We start from the raw sequence: 13,773 nt of genomic DNA, 5'->3' as shown, positions 1-13,773 counted from the left end.
GTTAATAAAGCATTTCATTACTGCCAATACATGTCTGTCTGGCTAACATACATATTACCAATTACTTCGCTAATACAAACTCACTAGAAATTTGTGTATAGACTATACTTGAAACATTGCTGGACTGTTAACGTATTATTTGATGCTTAAAGCAACCCTTATACCTCCAAATTTGAGGTCTGAGATTCATACATCCTTTCACTGCTTTACTGCTTAAAAGTTCTAGAACTACTTTAACTACTACTCTCTTTGCGACCTTGTTTATTTTAATGCAACAAGTAGGATGTTCCTATTAGAAGTGAAGCCATGTACGTATTCCCAATGGGGAACAAACACATCAAAACTTTCTCCAAGAGGACAGCAGGGTCAAACCTCCTCCTCAAAAGGAGGTAAGAACAATGTTATGTTCTACCTCACTTCCTAGGACAGACATAAAATTGTTCCTTGAGCAAGTCTATTTGGCTTAAGATCCAACCTATCTTTATCCCATCAGTCTTCCCATCTCCACACACCTTTTTGAAACAGCGAGATCAGATACTCTTGGCATTGTTTGAGGCAAGTAACAGAGCTCTGGCAAATGATGCCCCTTGCAGCTACAGATCACCTGTAACAAAGGTGGCATCACACCTCATATCTGCACTTCCAGCCCACTCAGATTTCCTCGGTATATTCATCAAGACCCCGCTATTACCGAGGCTGCTGTTTCAGATTGAGAGAGCTGCAGCTTAGATGTTGAGCATAAAACCTTGCCTTCTTATCTCAGTCCTCCCCAATTAGCTCTAATATAAAGAGGCAGCAGATAACCATTTCTTCATGATTGCAGTCCAGGATCAGGGCCAATCCTCTGCAATAGACTGAAATATAAGCTTTTCCTGTAGCCCCTGTAATCCCAGGCCCCACTTCATCCTCCTTACCTCTTAGTGTTGAATCTAGCTTACGGGACGGAGTGAGGTACTTTGATTCAACATGGCTAGTCTTGGCTAGTAAAATTTAGTGGTACCACACCCTTTTCAAATGGATGAAAGAGGCCACTACCACCAGTTTCTAGGTACCTTGTTCAGGCAGTTATGGACAAAACAGTGTAAGCTGCTTCCCAACAGCTTGGGTAGAATCATCCCAATTTTGGGCTCAACATACAGCAGCTAATTCAAAGTCACTTCAATCATAACAACAGCTAGAAAACAAAATCCAACTGATCAGAAACTTATGCCCTCATTAATTTCAAGGCTCACTGAACTAGCCTTGATAGGCTTCTATCTTGAACCTTGGCATATATGTGCAATGTGTTAATTTAGACATTACAGTAGGGATAAAGACCTTAATAACTGTCAGCATGTCATCGACCTATATCATGCCCAGAAAGCACAGTTCTATCAATGTATTGGTTCCTTGTGGATTCTAAACCCTTAAAAAAGTACAAGTTGGCCAACAGAAAATGTTCTATAGAAGGGCATTCCATTTTCAAGAGTGTTGCTGCAATAATTAGTGATCAAAAAGTCGACTTCAGGTGCATAGTTGAAGACAAGAGAGGTAAAGTGGAGCCTGTCAGGAAGCTCTCAAAAAGTGTCAATGCTCTTCCTGGAGAAGAATACGGCACCATGTGTGCAGCCCCACGTACAGTGGCATAGCTCAGAGTTCCATATACTTGTGTCCAACCACCCACCTGTAGCAACATTTCAGATTTTACACAATAATGCATCATGTATTGAAAGTATGATCAGTCACTCAACCAAGGCCAATGTTGATTCACAAAACTAATATCCCTCCAAAAACACAGACAAAAGTTCCCTACCTGTCCTCCATCAAACCAGGCACTATATGGAACAGTGGTTGTCAGGTTGTTCATGCTTGCCAGTTGACTGATTAACTTTCTAGTACCCCCAAATGGAATTACTGTGTCTTCATCTCCACTGAAAATTTCAATCACAAACAAATGTTGTGAAAACAATCATGCAGTCAGGATTTCCTAAACCTCCCTATATACATCACCGCTCAATTAACGCTTACCTGTAAACAAGAATGGGTATTCCCCCTTTCAAGATATGGGAGAGAACAGGTAGCATAGAGTCATCCTCCGCCCTCTCATCATAGTAAAGAGTGCTGCCATGTCATACCAAGTACATAAATCAAACAGTATTCCTAATAATTGTTCAATTTGAAAAGATCATATCCTTACAAGTAGAAAGTCTCACCCTTCATTGCAGTAATACCACCGGTAAGGTAAGCCTGTAGTATTAGCATGCATTGCATGTTGAACTGAGGGTAGATTCATGTAGCCTACAAGCTCATCATCAATACACACATCAAGTGGACCAGAAGGGGTAGCCAGTTTTCTTCTCATGTGCCTCTTCACCAATAAAGAATCACCCAATCAATTTTGGAACAACTTGAGAAACACTTATCTCATCAAAATAACAAGATAATGGATCCTTGAGTAATGGCTGCGCTGTAACTTTTGCATGTCATGAATTATGCAAAAGTTGGGAAGATTTCCATAAATAATGACTTGCAAAGATTTTTAAAAAACAAGGTAAACAATGGAAGTGTATCTACATGAATACACGTCACACAAGCACTGTTACACAAGCCTATAAGCTCTTCTTTTTGTAAAACAACAATTGAAACAGTGAAAATAACTGAACAATATTTGGAGATAAGGAAATCACTGCCACATGGCAGTCACACCATAATGGCTTTGGGACCAAGATTGCCCAATTCCAACTACATCCAGACCACCATCCTTGTGTGGATGATGGTCTGCCAGGCTATCTTGGCCAGGAGTATCTCGATCATCAGAACCAAACCATAGGAAGTTCTAAGCCAGGCAATGCAACTGTGCCATGCAGGAAGTCGAAAAACACTAACACCAGGAGAGATGTACCAGGCTGTCAACTAGAGGGATCTGGTGTCTGAAGACTGAATCACAGTGGAAGTCGAAAAACACTAACACCAGGAGAGATGTACCAGGCTGTCAACTAGAGGGATCTGGTGTCTGAAGACTGAATCACAGTGGAAGAAGAGAACACACGAAAAGAGACATAAACACTGAAGAGTAAAGATGAAGGCAATGAACTCAGACTGAAAATGAACAAGGCTGACACAAGGAAAATCCCTGCATGTGCAAAAGCTAGGAACACCATCCCTGAAGAGAGATCCATGAAGGGTCCATACTCCACTCCCGAAGAGGTCTTGTAGGCTGCCCCTTTGAGGTGGAATCCTAGACTAAAGCTCTCTCTTTTCTCTTTTTAAGCAGTACAGATTTTGTGCTCTTCCATGTAAGACGTATCTGCACAGACACAGATATGGACCAAGTTGGCATCCCTTTAGGAAGTTCGGACATTTGGGCATCAGATGACTCTCAAGTTGCAGCTACAATATCTCTATGTCGCACATTCCCCTATGATGGACCACATCAACCAAATGGAGGAGATTCAGGTTGAGCTTGCATCCCTAGGGCAGATTGTGTCTTTAAGGACCTTTCTGTGATGCTTGTGTCACATCTCCCATAACCAAAGTACGATGTCTTCTATACGACTCTATTCAACTATCATATACAAGGTTCCATCGCTTGGGAGGAGTTAGTCCCTGTGGTGCTTAAGGAGGATGGGCATCACAAGGAGACGAATTCTCATGGAGCCAATGCACAAAAACCATGCTTTTCTAACACCTTCATTGAGTAAGGGACAGTCCAAGTGAAGAAAGCAGTCAAAGAAATCAAACTTCAAAGTCATATTCCGACAAACACAGAGGGGAACTGCAGAGTATGGGAAGACCTCGCATCCAAGGAAAAGCACTGGAAGAAGTACCCTCACCTTCATTTAGGCACAAAAGAAAAAGCCAAAGAACCTACTTCTACATCTGCATCTACTTTTGCCATTATAATAGAGTTATCCTTCCTTCACATTCATCAGAGTTGAAGGCTTCAAACTTTGGCTATATTGTTTGTAGAGAGGCCTCGGCTCATCAGCAGCAGTGCTACAAATCATATGAGGCATTGAGGACATTGGCTCCAAGATCTCCACACTTACAAGAGTACTCACTATAGGTGACAAATCATCGGTGCCTATTTGTGGTGCTGGCACTTTTCCATTCTTCTCTAACTAAAACCAACCTTTCTCCTTGGATAGAATGATAAACAACTTGATTAATTGATATTTGCGACAAGTAATTAATTCACCTAAACTGAAATGGACACCTTATCAATTCAAGTCCGAGGCCCTCAATTCTGATCCCCATCCTAAGGTGGCCATCAAACCCTAATTTATGTTGTAAATTAGGGTTTCCAACAAAGATTTTCTAATTTCTCCACCCTCTAATGACTCAAATGGCTGGATTTTTTCGTGATAGCTTGAGAGATGGCTGTAGGATTAAAGAGAATGCTGTAGAGAGAGAAATTTCAGAGTTTCATCGCGAGAAAGGTTGAAAAAATGCCAATGCCATGCTCAAACAACCATAGAAGCTATCATCTACAGCTTAGGACCACCAAAAAGGTTGCTGCCTCCTCCTGTATGTTGTCATCTGTACCTAGAGGGCTCCAAACTGCTATCACCCTACTGTAGGACTGGTCCCTGGTGGCTACAAATCACATCAGCAACATCTCCTTGCTCTCTAACAACCTTCTCCTCTCTCACAATGGCTAGTTTTCAAAAACTAGCTCTCAAAAACGTTTTCCCACTAGCATAGGCAAGTTTTGCCAAGTGGCAGCCTTCTAATCCCATTTTCCAACATTATCCAATTTATTAATTTTTTTAAATATTAATTTAATAATTATTTTAGTACCCAAAAAAATAATTCCACTTGCCAATAATTAAATTGACTAGGTCAATTTGTCTCCCAAGTGTCCTTGAGCAATTATTAACCCTTAGACCAGCACTAATTAAATAATTAATGCCTAGTCTCTAATGTCACCATTAACATTAGTGGCCAATAAATTGGTCGAGGCCAAAATCTGGCAACAAGTACCATTGTCTCTAATGCCTAGTCTCTAATGTCACCATTGACATTAGTGGCCAATAAATTGGTCTAAGCTAAAATCTAGCACCAAGTACTACCTAGTACCTCTCAAACATAACTTATTATAACTTTTGCCTTTGGTATCAATTGATATCTCAAGGTCCTAGGTCCTACATTATAAAATAATTAACTTACATCTCACATGTGCAAGTCACATTAGGACATTTAATTAACTTTTAATCAAATGCTAAGCAACACAATAAAATTCCACATCCTTGTGACACTGACCATCCATTTCTATGCTACATATCAAAAGTACTCCGTGCCGAGTCAAACGAGGAAATTAGGAGCTCTAACACAAACTTGTTCATCAATTTCTCTCTCCAAGACATTTTAAAAAGCCTGATTATCAATTTTGTTTCTCCAATTCCACTACATTTCTCATTGATGGACTTCATTGCAAATTGCAGCCTTGTATCTTTGCAATCAATCAATTCTCTCTCCAATTCCATTGCATTTCTCTTATCTCCATCTTTTCTTCTCACTTTGAGTTCTTGTTCTTTTCTACTACGCACTCTCATAGTTTGAGCCTCTAGGCTCATGCTCCTCCAAGATATAGATACAATTCTCTCTTAGAGATGTTGTTCGGCTCTTGTGGTCATGTACTTTTCCAACCTAAGAGATTTATGCTGCCTGGCCTATGTAGTCATGTACTTTTTCAATTAGAAAGATTGAGAGGTTAGGCTGAGTGTATACTTTGACGTACATGCTCTACTTTCAGGATTCAATCTTTGGAAGTATCATTCAATTGGCACAAAACTCAATCTTTCATGTAAAGACAAAGCATATTGAGGTAAAATATTACTTCATTAGGGAGGTTCTTGATGACAAGTGCATTAATCTTGCCAAGATCCATATGTTGATATTCCTATAGATTTTCTCACACAAATAGTTTACCTTTTGAGCACTTTGCACACTACATAGTGCTTATGGGCATTTGATACTATCTTCAATTTAATCTCATCTTATGCTCCCATAATGATGTATTGGCCTTTAAGTAGAATATTTTTGCAATAAAGATTAATAGCCTAGAGCCAAGCAGGCACCCCTTATATACATACACATTGTACTATCATATATAAGTGAAGATAACAAAAAATAAGGATACCATTCATTTCGTATCCATATACTTCTCGTGTCCTTCTCTCTCTCAACCCTCTTACATTCCATAGCTTCTACTCACATTCCACCATTGCTTCCCTCTTAACTCATTTTTTGTAAGTGAGATATATTTCTAAAACAAGCGGAAGCCTCATCTTTCCTACCCATAGTAAAAGCCCACAATTTTCTAGTTGCATCGTCAATGAGGCTGATAAAATAGGATGTCTCCCCTTATAGACTTTGTAGGTATAGGCTTTCCTATATCATTGTGTGCTAAGTCAAGCGGCTCACTCTTTTTCATGTTTAATTTTTTGTTATGGATTGAATGTACACACACACTCTCTCTCTCTCTCTCTCTCTCTCTCTCTCTCTCTCAAAGTTCATGGTAGCAATTGTTCAAGTTGGATAAGTCAAAAGTATTGTCACTATCATGTTCTTACCCACATTTACATCAGGACATCCTTCACATTAAAAAGGTAATCTCCTCCAAAGGCATGGCTATTACCTTATTGGTGTAGCTATCAGCATGATAGAATGGTTTTTATTCTTCTTTCATCACTCCAAACAGCTTGACACCATCACCCAAAGTTGGTGTCCACTGTGTTGGATCAAGAGGATTGTTTTAAGCTATATTCTCCACAGAAGGGGAATTCAGGGGCTTTGATGGATCGTGGGCAAAACACAAACACAAAGAAGAAAGGTAAGGAGAAGAAGGATGATAGAACCAAAGAGGCCTCCACCTATCACAAGTGTGGCAAGATGCGCCATTGGAAGAAGACTTATTGGGATAACGACAAGAAGAAAGACGAGTAGAAGAATTTCAAGACAAATTCTAAGCCTTCCAAAGTAGTGACTGCTCCAACTTCATCAATGTTTCTCCACTTGGACGCGTTGGAGACATCTTCATCAAAGGACATAGCATCGATGGTACCCACGGCTTGCGAACAATGACGCTCCCAACCAAATGACTCCATCGAAAGATGGCATTAAGCAGTTGCATACAACACAAAGCAATGTCTATATTGGTGACAATTCTTCAATCCCAATTCATAATATTGGCGAAAAGCAACAATAAGATTCGAGCCCCAACAAAGCATCTCGACAAGCCAAGACCACCTTATAGTTGGTCTTCACAAATTTATATAAGCCTATAAGACAAGAATCCCTTAAGCCAAGTAAGTATATGGTGCTCATTGTTGATGATGTGGCCTTATTTTTGCAATTAAAGTTAGAGGTGTTCTCTCTCTTTATAGATTGGTTGATCTATGAAAAAGCGCTATTTCGGTAAAAATTGAAGGTCATCAAAAGTGACAAAGGCAGTGAGTATAATTCAAAGAACATGGCTCAATTCTACACATATCAAGGGTACTAACAAGATCGTTGTGGCCTTTCTTGTCACTCCTAATACTCTAGGACACTTTCAATACTTGCATCTATAAGGGTTTGATGAGGCCATCGGGGAGAAGGCATATATACTACGGTGTGGTATATATACCAAGTACTACGATGTGATATATATGCCTCCTCCTCAATGGCCTTGTCAAACCCTCACAAATGCAAGTATTGAGAGTGTCCTAGAGTAGTAGGAGTGACAAGAAAGGTTGCAATGATCTTGCCAATATTGAGCTCATTCAAGAAAGTTTCTTACAACAACTACAAGTTGATGACCCATACCATGGCAAACATGGACCTCACGTTTCTTGGAGAAGCCTTACATATGACCATTGGCAAAGAGCCATGAAGAAAAAACTTGAAGCCATTGCGCAAAATGGTACATGGGTGTTGGTGCCTTCACAGATTGGTTGATCTATGAAGAAGCGCTATTTCGGTAAAAATTGAAGGTCATCAAAAGTGACAAAGGCAGTGAGTATAATTCAAAGAACATGGCTCAATTCTACACATATCAAGGGTACTAACAAGATCGTTGTGGCCTTTCTTGTCACTCCTAATACTCTAGGACACTTTCAATACTTGCATCTATAAGGGTTTGATGAGGCCATCGGGGAGAAGGCATATATACTACGGTGTGGTATATATACCAAGTACTACGATGTGATATATATGCCTCCTCCTCAATGGCCTTGTCAAACCCTCACAAATGCAAGTATTGAGAGTGTCCTAGAGTAGTAGGAGTGACAAGAAAGGCTGCAATGATCTTGTCAATATTGAGCTCATTCAAGAAAGTTTCTTACAACAACTACAAGTTGATGACCCATACCATGGCAAACATGGACCTCACGTTTCTTGGAGAAGCCTTACATATGACCATTGGCAAAGAGCCATGAAGAAAAAACTTGAAGCCATTGCGAAAAATGGTACATGGGTGTTGGTGCCTTGACCAACCAAACAGAAAGTTATTAGAGCATAGTGGACCTTTAAAACCAAATATCACAATGATAGCTTTTTGAATAAACACAAAGCCAAATTGGTGGTTAAGCAATTTGCTCAAAAACCCAACATAGATTTTGATAGCACCTTCGCTTCTACCACAAGGATATCAACTATTCAAATAGGTCTTACCCTTACAAGCCATAGGAGGTGGCTGGTTTATCAACTAGATGTGAAGTCTACATTTTTGAATGGGGACTTTGTTGAAGGAGGAAATCTATGTTGAAAAGTCTACATGCTCAGATGCCACACAAGTATACAAGCTAATGCCTTAGACAAGCTTCTTGTGCTTGGAACAAAAAGACTGATACATTTCTTTGGGAAAGATTGGGATATCAAAGATCAAATTCCAATCCTAATTTGTACGTCCACAAATTAGGATTGAATACTAACAAGTGACCACATGCAGATGATGCAAACGATCAAGGATGCCTTCAATTAGGTGTTCAAGATGGCCAACATGGGGTTACTTCATTTCTTTCTTTGCCATGAGATATGGCAAAGTTAAGTGGAGGACCTAGCATCCATTTCTACTCCGATGGATCTGAACTGAAATGTTTCAGCTTATGGGAATTCAAAGGCTATTGATGCTTCTAATTACCAATAATTGGTGGAACCTTTCATTTGCTTACTTAACACACCTTGATATTTCCTTTTCGGTTGGTCTTCTTGCTACAAAGTATTACACAGTGAGTGTTGGAGAATACAACTCAGCCTGACCTCACAAACTCGTTAATTGAAAAAGTACATGTCTGTAAAGGTTGGACATCATAAATAGGCTGCAAGAAAAGCAAGAAAATAACAGGTCGGCTAGGCTGAAAATTGGCTAATTGCATTGTCATGTGCTTGATTGTAGCCAACATGCTCAATTGCATGCTTAGTTGCCCGCACTATCTGAAAATTTCTCAGCCTCCCCAAATTGTGTCTACCTTTTGGCTACCCTTGCTCAATTGCTCGATGGCCCTCTATTGCCAATTGCCCATTCAAGGGATGATCCTCTTAACACCCCCTCTTAGATCTTGGATGGGTCATAAGACTCGAGGATTTGGAGTGCTCATTTAAAGCTACCTAAGGAAGAGCTTTGGTGAAGAGATCCATGAAGTTATCATTTGTCTTACAAATCTCCATAGTGAGTCTGCGTCTAGTATCTTCTTGTGAATGTAATGATATTGGATCTCGATGTACTTGGTCTGTTTGTGAGATACCAGCTTTTAAGCAATGGCTATGCAACTTTGGTTGACGCATAATGATAAGATAGGAGTGGCATACTTTGCCTTCACATTTTTTAAATCTTTAGTATTCACTCTTTTTAAATTTCTTTTTAAAATCTCTCTCTCTCAAGCACGCAAACGTGCACACATGTACACACCCATATATGCCTTCAACTCTTTCTCTCAGCCAGTACATCACTTCTGCAACACTGCACTGTAACAGAGAGAGAGAGAGAGAGTATATATGAGGAATTAAGAACCTAGGGCATCTAAATGGCCTCAAAAATATAGCTCTATGGACAATGGACAATAGAGAATTCTCAACCTTACACATCAAAAAATTCAAAATGTGACTGCCCTGCAGTAGTTAATTATAATTCCCTCGAGTGCCAACTATTCTTTTACCATTTTTCAAGACGGAACCAACTACTCCATTCAACAAACAATAGTTTAGGCATCGATGTAAGAACATCAACCAACAACACACTTCAAGCAAACACATTCTACCCATTAGAACCTAACCAAAAAAGAGACTATTAAAGCCCAAATTTGAAATAGCCTTCCCGCAATTTATTTGCCAATAGATCTTCGGGCATACAAAATTCAAGAGTGAATGCTAACTTAACCGCCCATTAATGAACTCAAGTGGTGACACTCCCCTTTTGAGTCATCTGACTCTTATTTTGTACTTTTCAATACTTTGATGTTGAAAACATTTGAAATGACCTTGCTCTAAACTATATCCTCTTCTGGAAAGAGACTATCAAATGAGATAAGTGCTTACTCTAAATCGCTTTAGCCTTCGAGCTTGCTGCACACTTGGGGGAAGGCAAACATCAATCAGAATGTCATACGGATCTGTGTATTCGGTCACTTCACGATCAGCTTCGGCATAAGCTAAAAGACACGGCTCCGTAGGGATAGACACAACTGAAAAGTTGCAATTGGCCATCACAGCAGAATAGGTGCTGTCAGAAATGAGGCCATGAGTCCATTCAAAAAAATATGTTTCTGGAAAATCAACAAGGCCATCCAAAAGCGGGTTGCCAATCTGTCAGAGAATCAACAGGAGATTCAGCAACCAGCAAAACTAGGAAACAAACATTTTTAAACACCTACTATAACATACCGCCAACCCTTGAAAATTAATCACGGATGTTCCTGCTTCCTTGATGTAGTCCACAACCAGTGCTGCCAACTGAGGGGCATAATGTCCTGCAGTATAAAAAACCCACTTAGAGCACTTTATCGGCTTTGAAGGTCTAGCCAGAAAAGGTTCACTTGAATGTTACAAATTTGTCTGTGTGTGTTGATTCCAGGGCTCAATTGCAACACCATAGATGAGGGGACTGCTAGTCAAACTTCCAACTTCTTTCACACCTACTGCAGAACTGTTCAGCTTATTGCGATCTAGAAGTGTGCAAGAAAAAAGCTTTCTGATGGAGGAACCATTGGTGGAAAATATAGCTAAGACTATCCTCATGTCTGCCCAATCCTGAAGCATACACCAAGTGAGACATGTACCTGCATAACTCTCTCCTGTGATAAAAAAGCTTCGGCCTTTATACTCGGGGAAAGCTTCAAACCAATTCTGCAGAAAAACAAAATTGTCCGAGGCTGCAATAACCACCATAATTTAGACAACAATCATGACAACATCCAAGAGGAAGAGTAGAAATTCCTAACTTTACCAGTAGCGGCATCATTTGTTACAAGATCCGAGCTTGAATTTGAGTATGACCATCCCACTCCAGCTGGCGAGTCCAGGTAGAGCATATTGGACACTGCATCGAGTATGTTCAAATTTCAACACACATAAGCGATGTATGTTCACAGACACACCTCTGTGATGTGTTTACAGTATATTAACCAAAAGTAAGCTAAAGCGCACTTTAATGCTGTCCTCTAAACAGATGTTGTCTGGAAAGGACCTTTATTCCAAGAAAAATAATCCTCTACCAGCTCCCCACTGGCACTGCTCACACGAAACGGTCCATTTTCAGTAAATGCTCCATTACCAATGGATGAGCAACCAGGCCCTGTCAAATTATTCAGCAATCCAACAACACTCCTGAAATTCATATGGAAAACCAGCAATAGAACATCTGAATTAACGAATTCACCACGTGAAGTTCAAAGGAATGGATCGAATGCCTCTTACAAAGTGTGCAATTTTTCTGCAGGACGCCTACGAGAAACCAAGACTTATTACCTCCATTAAGCCACAGGGTGAGGGGCTTGAGAGTTGCATTAGTCTCCGCCTCTACGAAGTAGTAGAAGAATCTGCGGCCAGCCGCAGGATCGATGGTAATGTAGCCTGCATATTGAAGGAAGGAGACGTTCGGCTGGCCGGGCAAGGCAGTGATGAGGTCCTCGGAAGGGGCGGCAATGGCCGGGAAAGGCAACAGCAGCGCGACGGAAAACAAGAGGGAGAAGAGCAGGACAGACGAAGCAGCAGCCGTCTTCCCTTCTTCCTCCATTGCCGTTGCTTCGGAACGTCTCTCACCTCCAGTCCAATTCAGTGCCTGAGAGCAGCGATTGTTATACGTGCATAGAAAACGTGTTCCATGATACTTCTTGCGCCATCATTACTAGTGTAAATCGTACTCTAGCGCTCGTCAAATTAGCGGCGTTTTAAAAGTCCCTCCAAATTAGAGGTGCATCCCAAGAGTGCAACAAGGGCTTGCTAAGAAGGTAACTAAGGCCAGTTACACAGCCTCAACGGTGTGTAACAGACGGACAGGTAGTGGAAAAAGAGGTGTTTGCCGAATTAAGTGTCAAAAAATAATTGGATCCGAATGTAGGTGCAACAAAGGCCTGCTAAGAAGGTAACTAAGGCTGGTGGGCTATGGACAGTGTGTAACACATCGGCGGACAGGTAGTGGAAAAAGAGGTGTTCGCCGAATCATGTATCAAAAAAATAATTGGATTTGATTTTTGTGGTAGTGGAAAAAGAGGTGTTCGCCGAATTATGTATCAAAAAATAATTGAATCCGATTTTTGTGGTGGAAAAAGAGGTGTTCGCCGAATCATGTATCAAAAAAATAATTGGATTTGATTTTTGTGGTAGTGGAAAAAGAGGTGTTCGCCGAATTATGTATCAAAAAATAATTGAATCCGATTTTTGTGGTTGGTGGACACTTCTAGGCAGGGGATCTCCCCAGTCCTGAAATTTGAGCGCACCCAATGCACAAGAAGACAACACATTTATTTAGAAAGGGGACTGGGTGACTACCAGGATTGGAACCACTACCAAACACCATACACCACAATTGTAATACCAGTGGGCCAAGCCTCTTTTGGTGATTCACGTAGGCGCAATTTAGTGTGTAACCAATAAGAAGGACAAATTACACATAGCCCCAACCGTTCGAGGTTGTGTGTAACCACGCTAAGCACTTTGTCCTTAGATACTTCCAGCACTTCAGGCTGGTATTCTCCTAGTGTAAAGGGTTTGAATTTTGCAAAGCTCCAAAATCTAGCATTGAATGTAGACATTCTACTTAATACATTTGAGAGATGTTGCAACCTCTCTCTCTCTCTCTCTCTCTCTCTCTCCACATAAGTTGAAACTTACACACACACACACACACAATCTAGATTAAGTTAGAGTTGTGGTGTGCAAGGTTTATTGGGGATAACAAGAAGGCAACAAAGGACTAAGATATCATCCAAATGCATGAGGTGTTGTAGATGCTTAGTGTTTGCATTTGTTAGTTGTAATAAATGCATTTTTATGAAGGTCCAATGCATTGGAAATTTCTTATTACTCCCTTCTTGCTCGCTAACTTAACCAATCCCTCCTATCATTTGTTAGAGCTACTATAGTTTGCTTAAGATGACCCTTTTGCATTTGGTTTAGTGGTGCCTATGGGGCTTCAACAAACCCCACTCCTCCTAGTCCTTCTCTATGCGACCGAATGGGAGTAGAGTTAATTCCAAACTTGTTCGATGAAAACTTAAATACATGTGTGCATACATAAACGTATACAAAACAATTATGGTTTCTTTCTTTCTTTCATTTCCAAACAAGATAACTACCATGTTCATGATGTTTCAA

The 13,773-nt window shown here is 40.4% G+C and overlaps 1 protein-coding gene across 1 annotated transcript; it reads right to left on the bottom strand.

Moving 5' to 3' along the window:
* Nucleotides 1-1,175: 1,175 nt before the first annotated feature.
* LOC148034777 (serine carboxypeptidase-like 42) lies at nucleotides 1,176-12,267 on the bottom strand. The gene is made up of 10 exons (XM_087679752.1): nucleotides 11,926-12,267; nucleotides 11,645-11,752; nucleotides 11,405-11,497; nucleotides 11,238-11,330; nucleotides 10,843-10,928; nucleotides 10,498-10,764; nucleotides 2,193-2,347; nucleotides 2,008-2,100; nucleotides 1,793-1,910; nucleotides 1,176-1,663 (listed from the first exon to the last, which is right to left on the bottom strand). The coding sequence occupies exons 1-10, from the start codon at nucleotides 12,191-12,193 to the stop codon at nucleotides 1,490-1,492; spliced, it is 1,455 nt and encodes a 484-aa protein (XP_087535878.1). The 5' UTR covers nucleotides 12,194-12,267; the 3' UTR covers nucleotides 1,176-1,489.
* Between the last annotated feature and the right edge of the window lie 1,506 nt (nucleotides 12,268-13,773).

This window comes from Lygodium microphyllum, chromosome 6 (assembly GCF_053477565.2).
Source record: "Lygodium microphyllum isolate KBCC chromosome 6, Lygodium_microphyllum_v1.1.10, whole genome shotgun sequence".
Lineage (NCBI taxonomy): Eukaryota > Viridiplantae > Streptophyta > Polypodiopsida > Schizaeales > Lygodiaceae > Lygodium > Lygodium microphyllum.
The sequence above is the reverse complement of the archived record's forward strand: the minus strand, read 5'-3'. Positions and strand labels throughout refer to the sequence as shown.